The sequence below is a fragment of the Abrus precatorius genome, unplaced genomic scaffold, assembly GCF_003935025.1.
Source record: "Abrus precatorius isolate BTA unplaced genomic scaffold, Abrus_2018 Scaffold8, whole genome shotgun sequence".
NCBI lineage: Eukaryota > Viridiplantae > Streptophyta > Magnoliopsida > Fabales > Fabaceae > Abrus > Abrus precatorius.
The window spans coordinates 36,646,806-36,668,022 of NW_020874428.1; the positions used below are offsets into that span (position 1 = coordinate 36,646,806).

General features: G+C 27.9%; 3 protein-coding genes across 4 annotated transcripts; all 3 read left to right on the forward strand.

Moving 5' to 3' along the window:
- Positions 1-9,860: 9,860 nt before the first annotated feature.
- Positions 9,861-12,911, forward strand: LOC113847997 (uncharacterized protein At5g01610-like). Its single transcript, XM_027477343.1, has 3 exons — positions 9,861-10,006; positions 10,756-10,810; positions 12,513-12,911. The coding sequence occupies exons 1-3, from the start codon at positions 9,920-9,922 to the stop codon at positions 12,893-12,895; spliced, it is 525 nt and encodes a 174-aa protein (XP_027333144.1). The 5' UTR covers positions 9,861-9,919; the 3' UTR covers positions 12,896-12,911.
- A 2,090-nt stretch (positions 12,912-15,001) lies between these two features.
- On the forward strand, positions 15,002-16,487 carry LOC113874095 (eukaryotic translation initiation factor 5A-2). Of its 2 annotated transcripts, none has more exons than XM_027512302.1 (5): positions 15,002-15,272; positions 15,488-15,610; positions 15,737-15,793; positions 15,915-15,989; positions 16,094-16,480. In XM_027512302.1, the coding sequence occupies exons 1-5, from the start codon at positions 15,150-15,152 to the stop codon at positions 16,196-16,198; spliced, it is 483 nt and encodes a 160-aa protein (XP_027368103.1). In that variant the 5' UTR covers positions 15,002-15,149; the 3' UTR covers positions 16,199-16,480. The 2 variants fall into 2 exon arrangements, with proteins under 2 accessions (XP_027368103.1, XP_027368102.1); XM_027512301.1 differs by having other exon boundaries at positions 15,088-15,272; positions 15,915-16,019; positions 16,094-16,487.
- A 2,804-nt stretch (positions 16,488-19,291) lies between these two features.
- LOC113848044 lies at positions 19,292-21,121 on the forward strand. The gene is made up of 3 exons (XM_027477406.1): positions 19,292-19,520; positions 19,605-19,727; positions 20,581-21,121. The coding sequence occupies exons 1-3, from the start codon at positions 19,298-19,300 to the stop codon at positions 20,718-20,720; spliced, it is 486 nt and encodes a 161-aa protein (XP_027333207.1). The 5' UTR covers positions 19,292-19,297; the 3' UTR covers positions 20,721-21,121.
- Positions 21,122-21,217: the final 96 nt, after the last annotated feature.

Consider the following 21,217-nt stretch of genomic DNA (forward strand, 5'->3'; position numbering starts at 1 on the left):
TAATTAAGACATGTCAAATTGTCAATACATTTTTTTTAATTAGTGATTTGACATTTGACATGCATACCCTTTTTTAATTTCATTTTAACCCCTTGTGTTTGAAAATTTAAAATTGGAGCAAAGTAAAAATTCAAAATTATTTTGTGTATAATAAATATAATTCAAATTAATATTTTAGGAGTATTAAAAATTTGTGTTCGTGGCCTAATTAATTTATCTTATTATTTCCAATTTGATTGTCTGATTAATTCTCTCATTTGTACTTTTAATTTTAATAATTTATATTGCCATCCTCTTAATAACTTATTTTGCAAAAATCAAAGTTTAGCATGCATCATGCTTAGAACACTATTTATGCAATTTGCATGAGAGTTGCAGGTTCTGTTCATTCAATTTTATATATGTGTGATACCCTACATAAAAAGAAATTGATATATGATTCAATAACAGAGTGCTTTTTAAGAGTAGTAGATAAATGAAGAGAGTCATTTTCAGTGTCACTTTTGAAGTTGTTAACGAAATTCATGTTTGAAAATGTGTCCATGGTTGAACGAAGACCATTACTAATCAATGGTTGGTAATGGTGGATAACGACGAACGTGCCGGCCTCCGTCACATTCTTGGATTTGGCTTTACGGCAAAGTTTATCATATTTAGCAAAATAGAGTGAGAATGAGGAGTATCTATTTTAATTAGCCTATGGACAATTATTTGAAAATCTGATTTTATGGATGTGAGATTGCTAGGTCACCATATGTTGGATTGTTATTATCATTGTGATGTTTCTGTTGAGATCATCTTGCCCCAGTTTTTTGACAAATTTATAAATCTATAAATAGTCAAACTATATGTTATTAACAATTGCACAATGATTAACGATTGTTAAATGCCATTGTGTAATATTTTAAGTTAAAATAATTATTATATTTTTAAGATTTGGAACAAAATTTGTTTTAATAATTCTTTCAACATATATAACATTGCATATGATAATAATAAGTTGTATATAATATATTTTTATTGAAAATTACACAATTTAATTCATTAATACTGTTTAATTCTATAATTTTTAATAAAAAATATATATAACTTCTTATTGGGTATAATATTTTATAGGTTAAAAAATTATTAATTTAATATCATGTTTCTTATTTTTAAAAATTTAAATATTAAAAATGTATTTATTTTATTATTTTTAACACAACTTTTAGATATTAAAGGTTTTAAGACTAAAACATACATTGCAAAAACAGTTTAAGCATGAACTACACAAAACTCTAAAAACTAATAATCATTTAAATAAATTAAAAATAGAAAGACTTGTAAAGAAAACCTTATGAATTCTAAAAGCATAGAAATTTTTATTTTTTATTTTAATATTTAATTTATATGAATATCATAAATTTGAATATGTATATAATTTTTTTTATAAAATTTGGTTTGATATAATTTTTAAAAAATATTAAGAGAATATTGTAAATATTTATAAAATAATAAATTTTTGAAAATTTATAATATAAATTTTATTAATTTATATATATATATATATATATATATATTTTATGTGAATAAAATAAAACTAAACTATTATTTATCTATTTTCTAATTATCTTTCACTTCACTTTTTTTTCTTTTTTTTTCTATTAACAACATTTTATGACATGATAATTTTTTTTCTTAAATAATATAAAATTAAGTGCTTTTATCCTTATGATGGACTAAAAATATTTTTTTAAATTAGAAAATAAAAAAAGATACAATTTAAATAAAGGATAAATAAATTAGTAAATTATAATTTTAAAATAAAAAAATACATTTAAATTAAACACACACAAAATCAAACTTAAAGCAAATTTTTTTTTTCATCAGTTAATCTTAAAATACATTGAATTGTGATACGCTGTTAATATAAGATAATTTTGTATTAATTTTATATCATTATTTTTAATTCCTTATTTTTTGACGCAGAAACACGTCATATTATATTATATTTTTTATATAACACATAAATAGATATCATTATTTGATAAATAATATCATATATTTTTCAGAAATTTTAAACCTATTTTTTAAAAAATTTATTTATATATTTAATTTGTCTCAAATCTTAGTCAGTTATACTCTTAAATTAAGTTTTTTAATATCTTGTTAAAATCTCATTTCTCCTTAATTTTAAACTACATATTTTTTCACTTTATTATTTAAATTAATATGTATACTCATTTGATAATTTTATTTTTCTTTTATTATACATTTCTAAATTTTGTTAAATTAAAAATTATCTACACGTACGGAAAATATTTACTAGTTATTTAATCATGTGTGCATTTAATATATTTAAGAATACATAAAATACTAAATTTATTAGATAATGTGTCCACACATCATTAAGTAATTATTTGTTTGAATGGAGCTATAATTAAGTAATATTTTATTCTTAATATTACAATCCCTGTATTTTCAAAGAAAAATCTTTCCTTGCGTTTCTTTTGACATATTTCAAAATATTTTTAAAAAATAATATATACACATTTAGTGTGATTTTTATTTTTTTTTATGATTATATATGTTTATTTTTAACCAATCAAAAAGGTACGTGTCAAACTAATCCTTTTACTGAAAATAAAAATCAAATATTACAATAATTTGAATCAAATCAATAACATAATAAAATACTATACCGAATTGACCAGCCAGATAATAATAACAAATTAACAATTAAGACAATATCATCATAAGCCACAAACCAGTCAATTAAGTAGAGATGATAACGTTGAAATAAAATAAACTAATAAAAAAACGATGCATTAATATTTTTAATTTAAACATTATAATTTAGATGTGATCCAAAAAAATTCATGATAAAAATCTAATATTGTAAAGAAGCTTTTGCATAATTCATTTAAAATAATCAGATTTTTTTAAATAGCTAAGATGCGTATTATTCTTTTAAAAGATACTAAAAAAATACAAAAATGGTATCAAAATATTTTATTTTAAATTTTATATACAGGTATAAAATTGAATTTGAGGAACAGTAAATTATAAAGTAAAAAATGAAAAAAAAATTAAAAAATATAAGTAGACGAGATTTAGGGGGGAAATTTCAATGTGAAAAAACTTAAAATAGCATAACTTAAAAAAACGTTAGTTAAATTTTGAAAAACAAAATAGCATAATATAAAAAGAAAAACTAAAAATTAAAGTCACATGTTCCAAGAAGATAAAAAACATTTTGAAAGATTATTTCATTTTCAACTGCCTTGTACCAATGCTTAAAATGGATTTTAGTCTACATTTTGGGAGTGAAAAACATGTCTAAGTTAAATTTTGTTTTGAATGAGTTTAGTTTGTCTCCCAACAACAGTCTACAAGGCATTTGATTTATTTATTTGATATATTTTTTAAAGTTTGGCTTAACTTTTTAAAATAGTTAATTTCAAAAGTTATTTAAAGTTGATTCAAACAATCCATCATAAAAATTAAATAAGTTTGATGATAATAATAATACCATTTGATTGAGTAGATTAGCCTACTAAGCTCAAAAATTCTTTTTTAATAAACATTGGCCTAATTTTGTTTACTAAACAGATGACGTCAAGCAATACCTAATACGGGTTAGGTTGCATTAATCCCCGACTTGCTATCATTCATGATTTCATGCTCCCTCCTCTAATTACATTTAAAAGATATGAGTACATTTCATTCCCTTACTTTGAAAAATATAACAAAATAAAATTTTCCCTTTCCTTAGTTTTCTTTTTCCTGGTCATTTTCACTCTTTTCTTGTAACTTAGTTTAAATAGGATATTGCTAAGTTCTCACATCTCAAACCACCCAACTTGTAACCATTTATAAAAGCTACATTATTTTGATACATAGTCAGTTTTAATTGCCTTCATCATGATTTAATAATTTATAGCTTTTAGTCAAAACCATAAGACAAAATCAATTGACCCTATAGTGCCTTCCTAACCCTAATTTTCATAATCATGTGAACTAACAGCCCTTCAATCCAGACATAGCATTTAAATAATCAGTTCCTTTTCCTTTTTCTCCCTTGTTTTAAACATGCAAATGTGTTCACCCATTTCATCTCAAACAAGGTGCGATTTTCAAATGGTTCAGGGAAGCAAAATCTGATTAGTTATAACCTCCAAGCAAGTCAACCATAATGTGCCTAACCCAACTTTAGTACCAAACCAAGGAACTTAATTTGTTCCTGTGGACCATCTATAATCTCAAATAGATCAGTGAATCACATCTTTCAAATTTTGACAGAAGTTTCACGATATCAAATTATCAACATTTTTATAGCATCTTTTTATTTATTATTTTAAAAGAATTGAAGTAACCCACAAAAAATCGCGAAAAAAATATACATTTTTTGGTCATAAATTCACGTTATATATTGATTACCTGAACATTCTTCTTACTTTTTCTTTCTTTCATACTGTACTAAGTAAAATCTTGGTTGGCTCACGTGCATAAAAATTTAGACCAATTGGAGGTTTCAACAGCACCAAAAGAGAGAGATGCTTTGATTGAAACAATAACTCATTCCCACACGTGCACTAATATTTATTACATTAAACTATTGACCTTACATATGAAACATAACCTGCGTACACGTCCATCTGACTTGAACCATGTTACCTCTTACCATGTGGTTGCTTTTATAGACCAAATGAAGGCTTCCAAAAGAAAATTAACTTTGAGAAAAGTATTAGTAGGGCAAATAATTAATATGCTAATTGACAGATATAGACATCGACGTCAAGATTTTTACCCCTCTTTTGGGGACAATCTATTGTGAAGATCGTGAATTCTGAAATGTTATAGCATTTTCCAGGATAAGAGTCAAGTGACTAGTTGAATGTACAAATTTGATTAAATTGGTCCATTTTGAGGAATTGACCAGCACACGCTTGTGGAAAATGAAACCAAAATTCCATGTTGTGCAACATGCCGCCTATTAACTTGCCCAGGCCGAAATGTTTTTTTTTTGGCTTTCCCTGTCAAATAGTGACCAAAGACTAGGAATACAAAAATCATGTGTCTGACTTGTAAAACATAGTTATCATGATTAAATAATTTCTTAGAGATCCATGGAAGATAAAAACATATATATATTTGTATTTTATCATGCCTCTCGGTTTTACTTTGGACGTAGTTATGTGGGTAAAATATCTCAAATCCAATAATAAAGACCTACATCAGCTCAATTGTTAATCATAAAGTTTTAATATAGTGGGGATACAAAAAAAAGGACAAATTAACCATATGTAAGTCTCTTTGCATCATTAAAAGGAAAGAAAATGCGTTCATAAATATTTTTATTGCGTTACTAGTTCAATTTTAAGAATGTCCAAGTTTATTTTTAAATGGGGGCAGTGAGTGATTTTGGGTAGCCTTCCACTTATAGGGGCTCCCTCCACCTCATGTGAGGTTCATTTTCTTTTCTCTTGAGAAGTTTCTTTTTTCTCAAATATTTAGTATTGTTAGAGTTTTTCATCTATGAATATTTAAAAAAAAAAAAACTTCCCAAGGATGGTGTAAGGATGCGAGATTCGTGTGTTTCCATTCACTGGGCCGTCCCAGTCAATAACAATTGAGGCAAACGTCTTGGGCCGAAAGTATTTTACTATTGGGCTAATTAAACCTTTTTCAGCATCCATGCTCTTATACCCTAACCACCTTTGTAATACATTGGGCCAATTAATTCAATTTATACATTAGGTAATTTCAATAGTGGGAGTATTAGCAATTGAATGAACATTTTATTTTTCAATGCATGTAATCTTTGAGAATTATCAACCAAGTGCATCCATCTTTCAGCTCATGAACATCTATCATCTATAATGGTCCACACAAAACTTAAACATTTACTATCCTAAGATAAATAGACCAAACCGTTGATCCTGTTGCTAGAATCTAGATTCCACAAATACTGCAGGATGGAATAATACTACTAAATGCAAATTCCCATGTAACAACTCACATACTCATATAGCAGTTAGACTTCTACAATTTCATATTTAGAACCTTACCTAAAGGCTGATAGGTTCCAGGTGTTCTATGTGATGATGAGGAAGGACTAAATGGTTTAGGGGTAGATTCCTCTTGCAGTGCAGTTAAAGCAGCCCTTCTTCTCTGCCTATGTTCTCTGTGTCTCCTTATTTTGTCCTCTAATGCGGCTTTAGCATTCTCAGCTAACTCAGCTCTGCTTAGAGCCTGTTCTGCACGAGCCCTCAACACTGCAATTTTCGTTGATGCATTTTCCACTTCTTTTTTCATCAATGCTAACTCTGTCTGTCTTCCAACTTCCCCTACCCATCCTTGAAGTTGAATCCCATTTGTTTTCTCGACCAAGTATTTGTAGTCTTCCAAACAGATTGTGATGTGCTCATTGTTACTATTCTCACCATTTCTCTCTCCATTCTTGCAAGCCAACCTATGTTCCCGAAGCTGAGATTTCAGCAATGCAATCTCCACCTGTGCTTCAACATCACCCCCTTTATTCTTGTTTACCTCTGCTTTTGCCTTATGTAACTCGCTTGTCAGTGATCCAATGGTAGTATTCAAGCCATTTATTTCTTCCTTTGCACCCTTGAGTTCTTGTTTGAACTGCTTCAATTCCATTTCTAGTGTCTCAATGTAGACAGATTGATCTATGATCATTCTTTCCTTTAATTGGTTCGAGTCGTTTATGGCTTCGGGAACAGAATCCTCTGATGAAACAAGTGTTTCATTATTTTGCATAGGTTCCAATGGAAGACCATTTTGTAATCCCTCTAACATTTCTATATGCTTTCTCATATTTTCAAGCTGTTGCTGTACTTGATCATTGGCTTTTGTAGCTAACTCAATTTTCTCATCTTTCTCATACAATATAGCTAACTTCTCTTTCTCAGCTTTAATGGCAACAAGTTTTGACATATGAATAGATTCATTAAGTTCCTTCACTTGCTGTAGGAGTTTTTCTTTCTCTTCCTTTTCAATCTTCAAGGCAGTTTCCAATTGTTTCACATTTTGCAAAGCATTAAGTTCTGAATCTCTAGCACCAATAATTTCTGTTTCTTTGTTAAGAAGCTCCCTTTGTGTGGCCTTCAATTCACTTAAAACATGTGAAAGCTGGTCCCGGGCCTTTGCAGTTTCCAAGTTATGATTAGCCATCTCTTTAATCTTCGATTCAAGTTCATCTTTGTGAGCTTTGCACTCTAAACATTTATTCATATTCTTGTTTCTTTCAATGTCAGACTTCTTCAGCAAGGTTGACAATTCGTGAATCATTTTTTGGTTGTGTTCCAGCTTAAGAAGTGCTTGCATATGTGCTGCATGCTTTGCTTCTAATTGTACCTTGCAGTTGGCCAATTCCTTTGTCAACTCTTCAAACTCTCTTTCACAATCACCCTAGCCAACAAATAACACAAAAAGAATGATATAAAAATCATGAAGTCAGTTATTCAGATGTTGATCCGTTATGATCATGACGCTGATATTAATGGATCAAATCTGCACTAGTGAAAGAAGCTAAGTGCTGGAAACAAACTCTTTTGAGGAAATAGTCACTTTTTTTTCAAATAAAACTTGAAATACTTACAATTATTTCTTCAAAAAAAGTTAAACCAAAGATACACTAATAGTAAAACACTGTGATGTTAAGTGTATATCTTACTGTATTTGTACAGGAAATTAACTCATACTGCTTCAGCATCCGTATAAATTATGACTTGAAAGTTTATCACTTTGGGACTCTATTCCTTACTTATATTACCTTACTCCTAGTTGACTGATATTTCTTCTGATCACCTTTATCTCCAAACAAAGAGACAGCATTCCGAACCGGTTCAATTGATTTAGTGTCTATCTCACCACCCATGATTTTGCAAAAAGCAAAAGTATGTTCCACCACTGATATATATAATCTGGAACATTGAAAAAACAACACAAGAAGAAGTATGAAAATAGACACAAATGTTGCACATATGCCGTCAAACATGGTTAAGAGAGCAGCAAACGAAGAACTGCTCAACATAGTTAACAACTAGGGAATTAAATATGAACTCAAAACAATTTAATAGTATGTATATGTTTTATATGCAAATGGGTAAAGATCAGTTACATGTTTAGAAGTTGTACATAAGAAACATAAAAATAAATGTCGTGGAAATATCTAAGTTATGAGAGAAGATACCAGTAAATTGGGGGTTAAGAGGTAAGGTTGGAAGGAAAGTAGGGAGAACAAAGAAGAAAGAAGATGATGAAGACGACAATGATATGAAACTTGTCATGAAGGGAGTATATTTTGGAAGTTGTATTAATGGAATTTGCATTGCGGATAACACAATGTTATGAACTTGTCATGGAGTATGGTTGTCAAAGAATCATTCTTGTTTGGTCCTTCTATCTTAGGAATCATCAAGCGGAGGCAAAAAAAACCTTTGGTTGGCCCTCTGAATTTCAACATTTCCATGGAAATATTTTTATTTTATTTGTTTATTTATTCATTTTATCTTCATGTGGAATTGTCTATGGTATGGTGTATATGGGACAAAAATAATGAGAACCCCATGGAAGTAAGAGCAACACCCAAAGACCACCAATTTCTAGAGCTAAAAGTTTTGAAAAAGGATAACTTGACTCGTTTTTTTATCTATACATGACATAATAACTTAAATGATTTAAGGCCAGAACATACAAGGAAATATCATAATAAGTTCATTGTGAAGTCACAAGAATTTCATGCTATTATTTGTTTATCAATTAGTTGAATAACTAATTTGACCTCAAATACTACTAATTTAACAAAATTAGCTTAATGTATTTAAATTTTCAACTAAAAATTAAGCTTTAAACTTCCATTGTAGCATGAAACTTACTACTATACATGGATATCATGTTATTTTTAATAAGAAAATTTTATTAAAAATTATAATATTTAATATTATTTATATATTAAATTATGTGATATTTTCTTATTTTAATAAAAAAATCATACATAAATTTTTTAATCATATGCTTTTAGGTTAAGAAAATTGTAAATTATTTTTGTCAAACAAATCTCGTATAAAAATATATTTCTAAGTGAAATGATCTAAATATCCGTAATGACAAAATACTGAAAAAATAACATGATATGAGTCGTGATCTGTGCTTCTCACAGCTCAAGCAAACTTTAATAAAAAGAATCATTACCTATTATTTAATTATGGGTCTATTCAATTTGTGACTATGTTAGTCAAATAGGTCCAACCTATAATTTTACAAATCAATCCGTTTATGCGCATAAAATAAAAAGTAAAATAAAATTATCTAGCCATTTTTAAAATAAAAGAAAAAGTTATTTTAAATTACTCCACCAACCATTTTGGATCAGCCTGGCTTCAGGTCGTAAATAAACAGACTATTTTGTTAAAACATCTACGAGTCTTATAACAATTTTTCCTATCTTTTTTTTATGTTTTTCTTCTATCTAAATAAAGCATAAAAATTATTCAAACACAAATAAAATGAACTGATAATTCTTTAGAACATTTATACACAGACATATAAAAAAATCTTAATTTGCGATGCTATTAAAAATTTGTTCTCGGTAATGATTTTTTTGCATACAGAAGTTTGTGAAAACACTGGTTATTTGCTGATATCCTTTCATATTAGCTGGCTTGACATCATTGTTATTTTGTCATGTTTTATTGCACAGCGACCCTCACATCTCACATTAAGGAGTGATTGAATGTGAAACATCACCTTACAACAATTATAACAATAAATGCAAAGAAATTGCAATTGATTTAGATTACAATGCAAGCTAAGCTGCTAACCGTAACATATCACATTAAAGCAGTAGCCAAAACTAATATAAATTTTTAGGACAAAATTTTACTTAGGTGCTCTCCAACAAAGTAGAGGGAAAATGGATAAAACTATCACTAAACTGGGAAGCTTTTGGATCTCCAAGAAAGCCAAGGAAGAGATTTCCCACATAAGTGATGACCTATCAGTATGTCTCTCTGCCCTTTCTCTCAGTATGAAAATTTTCAGATCTTAAATTTCTTTTTATTTTTTTGAGTTATTTCTATTTAGGGTAAATGATTTAACCCTGTAAAAAAAATTATTTTAGAACTACAAGATTTGATACAATATATTTGCAACTCTTTCTGGGACTATCATACTCATTAACTTTTGAACTATATGAAAGCCATGATTTTCAAATTATGATGAAGAGAATAGGTTAGTTCGTACTTTCCTATGGGTATACTCTATTCAACTCCATTGTTTTTGTAATTAGTGTATACCTTATTGGTAGATATTCTTTACTTTTTGTATGACTTATCACACGAACTATATCTAGGAATCTTCAAAGAAAAGGGGGTAAAACACCAGAAAATGAAACATGAAAGTATGGAATAGAACCAGCCACATTTGAAAATAAATTCACAGTTAATTGGCGTCTGATCTTGTAGTGACTAATGATATGCGAATTAGAGATCTCTTATTTCAAAATTTTGTTCTTAGACACAAACATCAGAAAACTTGTTCCTAGACTTTGAAGAAAACAAATTGATCTTCATTATAAACAGAGAACCAAACTAGAGAATTTGTTGATCTAGGTAATATAGAAAAGTTGCAATTCAGAAGTGTGTCACTTAATCTTTTGTTCCTTCTGTTTATGTAAACTGATTTGATGCAAATGTAAAGTTTTTTAATATTTTGTGTACAATAATGCTTATACCGCGCTTGCAATTTCAGTCTTTCTCAAATACTGTTGAAGAGAAGGCAAAACTTTTGATCAACAAACTGAAAGGTACCAAGTATTTTCACAACATTTTGCACTCGCATTTCGAGTATGAACAAGTTATGACTTTCATGTCTGATCAATAATATCTTTGTTTCTTTAGTCTCACACTACCCAATAATATTTTGCATTTGATAAAAGTCTGGAGTTCTCTTTTCAATTTCATTTTCCACCAAATGAAAGAATTAGCCTACCTAATCTTTCAGCATTCTGGTGATGAGATGTTATCCCTCCAATTTACTCATTGTTTGGTTGCTTTCATTTGGTGGCATCATGGTTTTTAGAGTGAAAACTAGAAATTGCCATCTAATCTTATCTTCCTCTTTCTTTTTAAGACTTAATTCCATAATTTTAAATTTAATTAGTTTACTAACTGCACAAAAGTTAAAGAATAGAATATTTTTAAAAATAATTTTTTAAAATGACATATATCTATAATAAAAGACAGTTTTTTTTAAAAAAATTAAATAAGATTATTATAGGCAGTAAAACTTTTTTTTTAATTCACAAGAAAAAATTTTGCATCTCCTAATGGTCTTGCTTAATTTAAATAATTTTTGGTGAAAAAATATTTATGGTATAAAAAAATTAAAATAAAATATGTTGTTCTTAAATAAATTTATATTTCATTAAGTTATTTAAAAATTTTAATTTTTTGTATATTTAATACTTTGTTACATGAAAAAATAGTTGGATGCAATTTACCTAAGTTGAAAAGGAGTTGAAAATACAAATTAAGGTCCATTTGTTTCAACTTGATTTTAAAGATATGTAAAATATATTTTATTTTTAGATATTTTATGAAAAGTAATAGTTTTTTGTTTAATTATAATTATAAAAAATATTTTAAAAAGTAGTTATAACTTTAGCTTCTTCTTTTTTAAGCTATTCAAAATAATTTTTTAAATTTATATTTTTATAATCTTGACTGAATAATTTTTTTTAAAAAAAGTGTCTTTTATAAAAGAATCTTAAACAATCATCAGACTCTAACTCATTTACCTAAAATAAATCAAATTAGTATTAAAAAACCATTAGTACTGATTAATTATTCCTTAAAAATATAAAAATATTATTTTAATTTTAAAATTATCCAACGATAATTAATTTAGTTTCTAAAATTATAACAATAAAAACTAAAATAACCTATATTTAATAATTTTAAGAATTAAAATTACATTTTTATAATTTCAACAACTAAGTTAACTTATAATCTCATAAAGTAATTAGTATATTATTTTTTTTCATTTATCAAATTGCTCCATTTCTTTTTTTTAACAAGTTGGTTAATGAGGGTATATTTGTCCTTGAAAATATTATTTTTATTTCACTTAATTTTTTCACCAATCCAAATAATAATAATAATTTTCTTCTTTAATTTTATTCATCCAATCAACATCTAATTTATCTTCTACATCTCTTCTTTCTATTTCTTTTTGTTCTCTATTTCCTTCTTTTTATTTCTTTTTCAAATCTCTGCTTTTTTATGTCCTCATAGAAATTATTTTTCTCTACCCGGATGCACATATAATTTACTGGGTTTCCACAATAATAGTAAAAAATTGTCCTTAAAAGAAAATCAAGTTTTGGCTGAAAGGGTGGCAAAAAATGATAATGACTGATGAGAAATGTTAGAAATGATAGTAACAATCAGAGCAACATTTGACACTCTTCTGTAAGTTTGTTTTTTCGGTTGATTCTTAATTAATAGGTAAATCCCAGAAAGCCTTAACAGATCTCCTTAGAGAGCACAACCTTCCTCCCGGTTTGTTCCCCCGCAGCATAACATGCTACGAGTTTGATGAATCAAAAGGAAAGTTGGTGGTGTTCTTGTCCTCACCCTGTGAGGTTTGCTTCAAGGACTCATCCGTTGTGAGATATGCAAATCGTGTCAAAGGGACGTTGTCAAAGGGGAAGCTCACTGTCATAGATGGAATGAAGACTAAGGTTTTAGTGTGGGTCAAGGTCACCAGTGTTTTTGTTGAGACTTACAAATCTGATAAAGTATGGTTCACTACCACAGGTGTTAAGAAATCAAGACCCAAAGACGCTTATGAAATGCCACGTGAAGCAATTAAGGTAGAAGAATTTTGAGACACTTTATGTTGTACTTCAATTCACTCATTAAACATTCTTTTTTCTTGTAAATTTACATTTGACTTTGTGTGCTGTGATGTTTAGAATTTGAATGTTGTTAGGATGGTGATAAATATGTATGCACTAATTGTACTTAGCCAATTCTACTCTAATAATTACACTACTTTTTAAAGATTGTAGAAACGTGACTTTGTTTTACATATAAAAACAAGAAGAGTCCGTGAGATTAATAACCAGCACTGTATATACGTCTTTCTTAGCTTATTTTATAGAGTATTAACTAAGTTTTTAATTCTACGGAAATTTATAATTTTTATTTGATCTCTAATTTTTAAATTTTTCAAATGCTTTTTCTATTAATTAGTTTTCTTGTAATTTTATTTCTTATTTGTTCACTTTAAATATATATGAAAAAGTATTTTATCTTCTAAATATTATGAATTCTTCATCTGATCTGCATAAATAGTATGACTTTGTTATGTGATCAATTAAAATAAGAAACTACACGAAAAGTATATTTGCTTATTAGCTTTCAAATTTTAACAACTTCTTTTTTATCCTTTTTTTTTTGTTAAACTGATAATAATAATTTTTTTTCAAGAATTAAATGTTTCTCAACATTTGCTTAGTATGTAAACTAGTAATTTGTTCTGTGTATTATACAAGTATTATTAAGTTATTTAAAAATAAATAATTAAAAAATATTATATGACTTTTTAAATTTTGCACATTTTTAAAAACTAAATATTATAAATATATTTTTATATATAATTTGCATGTACAAATTCTTAAATGAAAATGTTTTTAAGAGCTTTATCAAAATATGATTACTTTTATAAGTTTGTTGTCTACCTTACATGGCAATTCTTTTATATTAATTTTTTAACTTAAAAATTAATTTAATTTTTTCATAATTTTTTAATTTTAAATATATCACTTTATTTAATATAATTGAATGCTTGTATTAGTAATTTTAATATTTTTTAATTTTATAAAATTTTAAAACTGTCATACAATATTTTTTATTATTTATTTAACAAATTATCATAATTTAATTTAATAATACATGTATAACGCATAAAAATTTACTAGTTAATAATAAATATTTTATTATATTAATAAAAATTTAAAATAAATACATAATAAAGAATGCATAAAAGTGTCGCTATTTAAAAATACTCTTAAAAAATTCCTCTAGAAATACTTTTATTTGAGGGAAATTATTTATAAAAGTTAATAAATGTACATTTAGAATAGCTTTTACTTTTATTGATAGTTGTATTGCTGTATATTTTCCACATGAAATGATGAAATAATCCAAGTTTCATTGGAAACATTTTATTTCTTCTACACAAAATTAGAAGAAAAAAAAAAGCACATTTTCTTAGTGTGCTGCAAGTCAGATGATAAAAATCTGTAATCATAGGTACTCTCAGAATTACCAACAAGATGATACATGAATATGCATTGGATATATATAAGTATCCAAATATTCAGCCTGTAGACTTTTTTTAATAATATTTTTATTTTATAATTTTTCTAAGATTTATAATATTAGTTAAAATAGAAAATTATAGTAATAAATGCTATGAGTTTTTATTACGTACAATATTATACATCTTAGAAAAATTATAAAATAAAAATATTATTAAAATAGAAAATTATAGTAATAAATGCTATGAGTTTTTATTACGTCCAATATTATACAGATTAAAAATTTATTTTATTAAATACATAATTATTATTTTTATTTTGAGAGACAAAAAAAATTATTTTTATTAGTTTGTGAATATTTTTTTTAGTACATAAACATATAACCATACACATATAATTTATTAATGTTAATATAATGTTAATTTATGGTATATAATGCAAAATATTTACTATAAATTTGAAACAGAGGCAGTTATTCCTAAATATTGACCCAGATACATATAATCACAGGCAATTGTTGAATTTGAAAAAAGGGAAGGAGAGAAATGGGCTTGGGCCCAGTAGCATTAGCGTTGATCTGACGCAGATGGATAAGATCGAACGGTGCAAAAAAGCGAAAGAAAGATCTGAGATGCGGAAATGAAAAACGAAACCCTAGCTGGATAGGTTCACTTTGGGGGCGAAGGAATATATTATATAGTCACTGATATATATTCATATCTCTCTCTCTCTCTCTCTCTCTCTCTTTCTCTTTCATTTCACTTCTCACTTCTCACTTCTCACTCGCTCTTCTCCGCCAACAACCTCCATCGCAACCATGTCGGACGAAGAGCACCATTTCGAATCCAAGGCCGACGCAGGAGCCTCCAAAACCTACCCTCAGCAAGCTGGTACCATTCGCAAGAACGGCTACATCGTTATCAAGGGCCGTCCCTGCAAGGTCAATTTCCCCCTTTTCATTTCTATTTAGGGTTTCTCTTTATAATTCTTTTATTTGGTTTCTCTTTTTTAGATCCACCCTCTTTATACCCTTTTTGACTTAATTAATTGATTATTCTTTGAAATCTGAGTTTGATTGCTGTGTCATGTTTTAATTGATTTGTCTATCGATTTGTTGTGGCTTTTAATCATTATGTTCTGAATTTTTGCCAACAGGTTGTTGAAGTTTCTACTTCTAAGACTGGGAAGCACGGACACGCTAAGTGCCACTTTGTTGGAATTGATATCTTCACCGCTAAGAAGCTTGAGGATATCGTGCCATCTTCTCACAACTGTGATGTATGCATGCTGCTTTTGTTTTTTTTTTTTTTTTCATTTGTTATTCTTTTTTTTGTGTTATTAATTGTTGTTGATTCATATGTGCCGTGTTTTTTTCTATGTTGTTGGGTTTTTTTTTTTTGTCAGGTTCCTCATGTGAATCGTACTGATTACCAGCTCATTGATATTTCTGAGGATGGATTTGTGAGTTGATGTTTCTGTTAATTGTAACCTTTGATTTGTCTATTATTGATGAGAATTGTTTATCTGTTTTGTTTTCATATTCTGAAATCTGAACTGTGTGTTTGCTGTGATATTGTTGTAGGTGAGTCTACTTACTGAGAATGGGAACACTAAGGATGACCTCAGGCTTCCAACTGATGATAGTCTGCTCACCCAGGTTTGTACAAATCTGATTTTTTGTATCCTTGTTGGATTGACAAGTATATTGGTGTTAGTCGTGTGATTGGATATGAATTATGGATTATGGATTCCTGTTTGCAGATAAAGGATGGATTTGCCGAGGGTAAGGATCTTGTTGTTTCTGTCATGTCTGCTATGGGTGAGGAACAGATTTGTGCCCTGAAGGATATTGGGCCGAAGAACTAGCTTCTGTTTCTGGCAGTTGGTTGTTTCCATTTAAGCAAAGATATTTTTGTAAGCTTTTATTTTATCGTTTTGTTTAAGACTTGGCTTATAGATTCTAGTCAGTCTAGTCTTACCAATGGTGTTTGTGGATGTGGTGACAGAAACTATATCACATTTTTATGTTTATCTCTGTTGTCCTGTGACTTTATTATAAAGGAGGAGTCTATTCTGGCAAGTTTCTTTTTTATTTTTGGTATAATGCGATATTTTTATTGACTGCAGTGGTGAAAACTTAACATGCTATTAGCAAATGACACAGTGATTACTAGACCTAAATGCATGTAAACCTCCTATTGGACGAAGAAGGGTGTATTGAACACAATTCGCACTGTCTTTGGGCGAGCAATTACAAAATTGATTTTGGATGATGTTTATGCAAAATATTTTTTGGTTGAAATTGAGTTTCAAGGTGAATTATATTTTTAAAAGTTTTTTGATATCTTCCTACAAGTTTGTTTTAATGATTTTTATTACTTAATAAACCAGTAATTGAAACAGTTTTTTTAATGTGTCTAAGGATATCTAATAGTAAGTTTTGGTTAAATTTTGTAAAATTTAATGTTATTAATGCTTTAAAATTTTAATTATTAGGAGGATGTGTAGGCAATTGCATAAAACGGGATTTGGAATTATTCATTTGATAAACTGCCATATCAAAGTTATTTTTTAGATGAATTTATAATGAAATTTTTATAGAAGTGATATATAACATATGTTAACAGAGTGCTTGAAAGAACATATTATTGACATTTTTTAATTTTAATCCATCATGTTATATTTGATCACTTTGACTTGAGGGTAAGCTTTATCTTGGTCGTAACAATCTTGACTTTTTTTTTACAAAATTAAGTTGTACTTTTTTTCTAAATTAACTAATTTGCTGGTAATTGTATGCATCTTATTAATGCTAACATGTGTGACCTCAGTAAGTTTTTTTTTTTTTTTTTAAATTATTTGCGATGTTAGCGGTGGTTGTTCCGTTCGCAATTTACACCCTTTGCACACTTCCAAGCCGATGTTCAATTTGAGTGTCAGCCAAGCTTACCTAGAACTGTGTTTGACAAAAATCACTTTCGGCTTTATTTCCATAGCTTAGAGTGAGAATTTTCACTTATTTATTTAAATGTATTTTATGGATATTCAAACTTAATTTCTACAGTTTAAAGATTAGTCTCATGATAATATATATATATATATATATATATATATATATATATATATATATATATATTAGATAAAAATAAAATAAAAGTATAATTGTGTTTTATTTTATATTTGATAATAAATTACATATATTATATTTCTTATTTTATTTATTTTAAAATTAAGTTTTGAGAAAAAAATTATACTAAAAAATAAAATAAATATATTTTATAAAATTATCGTGTTCTATTGATTAATAAATGTTAAAAATGGAATGGAATATAAGAAAATATCATATTTTATTCATCAAAGGACTTTTAAGTATTCTAATATAAATTTTACTATAAGTTTATTTTGAACCAAGATTAAGTTTGTAAAATTTGTTATCTAATTTTTTGTTTTGCGACGTTGTCATTCTGTATATTATAATAGTGATAGTTATATAGTTATATAGTTATAATGTAAACATAGTTTATCTTATAATATATTTAATTAAGTATTTAATCAATTAATTATTATCTTAAAAGAGACACTAATTTTTTACAACGAAAGTACGAAAATATGAAAACACATGAATTTGTAATTAACAAATGAAGTTTAACTAATTATGGAGAAAAAGAAAAAAAGTTTATATGCTTATAGGATTGCGCCGTGAAACTTTCAAGTACTAAAATTTCACAATTTCATTATCATTTTTATAAAGAAAATTATATTACAAATTCATCATAAAATTTATTAAATTATTTTTATTAAAAGTATATTATTTTAAAATTTTAAATAAGTTCTTTAAGAACACACCTCTTAGTATATATAAAAAATTGTATACGTAACAACAAAATTGATACACTAAGAGTATATTTGTCCTTTATTTGTTAACATTAGTTCAAATTTAATAATTTGTAATTGATTCAAAAGTTTATAATTTAAAATAAGCTGATTGAATTATAATTGTTTAGTAAAATTAGTCTTATAACTGATTAAAATGTATTAAATGATAAAAATAAATATTAAAGTTAATTTGTGTAAATTGTATAAAAAAATTAATTTGTGTAAATATAAATTATCTAAATAGTTAGAGATAAAAATAAAAGAAAAAATTAGTAGTTAATTTTCAATAAGTTCAATACTTTCCTGAAATAACTGTTCATAAATTAAAAATTCTATTTATTTCTTATTTATCAAATAAGCTTATTAGTTTATTGAAAAGATTCATACATATTACCAGTGATTCTATATTATAGCATTTCGCAAACAAGCACTAAATAAAAATAGTTTTGTAAACATCTTTGTGGGACACCCAAGAGGGAAGACACCTCATGATGTCCCTTTTTAAAACATAAATGTAATATATATAAAAAAAATAACTATAAATAGGTGTGATAGTGTATGAAAATATGGTGTAAATGTTTAAATAGTATTACAAATAATAGAAATGATAATATGTTTGTGTTTTTAGTGAAATGGAGTTTGATCGAAACAAAAAATTTCTTATTTTGTAAAAAATGCCTTTACTTCATGCTTAATCGAACAAGCAATAATTCTAAAGTGACACCAACTCTGCATGATAAGTGAAGCTGAGTTAATTCACGTACAATTTATTTAAATATACAGTTTAATCAAATATTTATTTAATAATTTTTTTATAATAATTAATATTTAAATTTAATCATAAAAATGATTAAATAAATTTAAAAAAGATAAGAATTATAAATTATTGTATAAGCTCCACCCAAACTCGCGAAAAGAATCCATATTCTACAAGAGAAGCATTGTAAAGCACAGGGTTAGCAAGAACAAAGAAACAAATTAGCGGAAAAGGATGCAAATGGACGATTAGCTTTAGCAAGAAAAGGAACTCATTTTTCAATTTTCATTTAATAAATTAAGTGTATACTGCTCATTTTTACAAGCAGAGGGATGAGCTCCTCGCCACATCGTTCTCACGGCAACGGCGATAACAGACCCAGATTTTTCGACTCAAAGACGAAAAGCATCTGTTGGGCGAAGGCTGATACTGTCGCCGGCCGTCATCCAGAGCGGTGGCGCAAAGACGCCGCCGGCAACATTGTCTGCAAACGTTTCTTCAACTGCCTCGGCTGCCTCTGCTACGAGTACGATCACATCATACCCTTCTCCAAAGGTTCCCTTTTTCTCTCCCCCTTTTCCCTTTTTCTTCCAATTTCCCCTTTCTTTTCTTCTCGGTATTAACGGTCATGTCTTGTAGGTGGTGAATCCACAGCAGATAATTGTCAAATACTTCAATCCAGAGTTAACAGATTCAAATCAGACAAATATGACATTGATTCGGATCAACTCAAAGGCTACTCTTGTGAAGTTAATTTTACTGGTATGGTTCGTTCTTTCTTTCTTTCTCTTTCTTTACATTGAACTTGCCCTTTCTGTTCAACTATTTTTCGGACTAAGTCTTTGTACTATTTAGTAACTGAAGATCACTATTTTTTAGGCGCAAATGTTATAGTCTTGTAGATAATAATATTATGATTTATTTAAATTTCATGCTTTTGCAAGTTATAGGTTGCATCATTGAAGAGCATCTGCAAAAAAAAATTATGTGTGTTTTCCTTTGTCAGATTGCATGGATTTACTAAATGCTTTACAAATTCATGCGCTCCAATTGCGGCTTTAGATGCTTTTACTTGCGTCCTTGAATGCCCTAGTTAGCTGCTCTACGTTTGTAAGAAATTGTGAAAATGTTCTTGGTTTCCATTTATGATCTGCTTGTGAATTTGATCATGGATAATGGATGGATGTTAATTTTTGGCCAGGAATGCTATATGTATAGCCAATATTTCATTCTAGTTGAAACCAGTAAGAACATTTTCAAGTTACTGTAAATAGCTGACCCTGATCACGAAGATCTTCAAAATTAGCTGGCTATATTTTTTAAGACGGATCTTAAGAAGATTTATTGGCATCCAGTCTTGCCAATGTTTATTCGGAGGGCTAGTTTGTTCACTGTGTCCAGTTAGAAGAGTTGTTGTTACACTTAGGATTTTGTTCTGCTTGATGCTGAAAAGGGATCCATTATTGACTTGTTTATTTAATTCATATATCTACTACGCAATTACTTTTAGGTACAGTGTTGTACAAGCAAGTTGCGTAATTCCCATATTTCTGCATAATTATGAGATCCGCCATGTTTATAATAGCATAATATTCTGGTTTTGATCAATTAGCAGATAAGGAGCTTGATATAATTGAGATGGCTGTTTACGGTGATGTGATCCGGCCAGGAAACCAGTGTCGTTGCAGAACTGTTGCTGAAAAGCTTGGCAAATTCAAGTCAAAAGATGACGCAGAGGCATGTAAGTTGCCATAGGAGGATGAATCTTTGCTGTAGCAAACAACTTTTCAGCACATGTATTGAAAAACGAAGCTCTCACCCACTCGCATCTTTTTAGGCAAAAATTAACAATTGTTTCACTATCATTTCGTCTTGTGTGACGATTGACATCTAGATGGGTTGTTTAGCATACTTGGAGGGTTTTGCTTTGTTTAAAGTGAACCCCTTTAGTAACTAAGAGGATAAAATAAAAATGAACAACTTATACTTCAATTAAGCACTTTCATATGTATAACTACAGATTTGTTAGAATCATTTTGTTATTTTCTTGAACTACTGAGGGGACTGGGTTGGTCTTGGTTTTTGAGTCTTACCCAGTAGGACCTCGATAAATTCTACTAGAAACTTCAATTTTCAATTGTTCTTTCGTGAAAGCTAAAAGTAATATAATTATGCTTTGCACTTCCCTATCTTCTATGAAGAAATGTGAGAGGCAAATCGTCGATAGAGATGTGAAGACCTACAATATAATG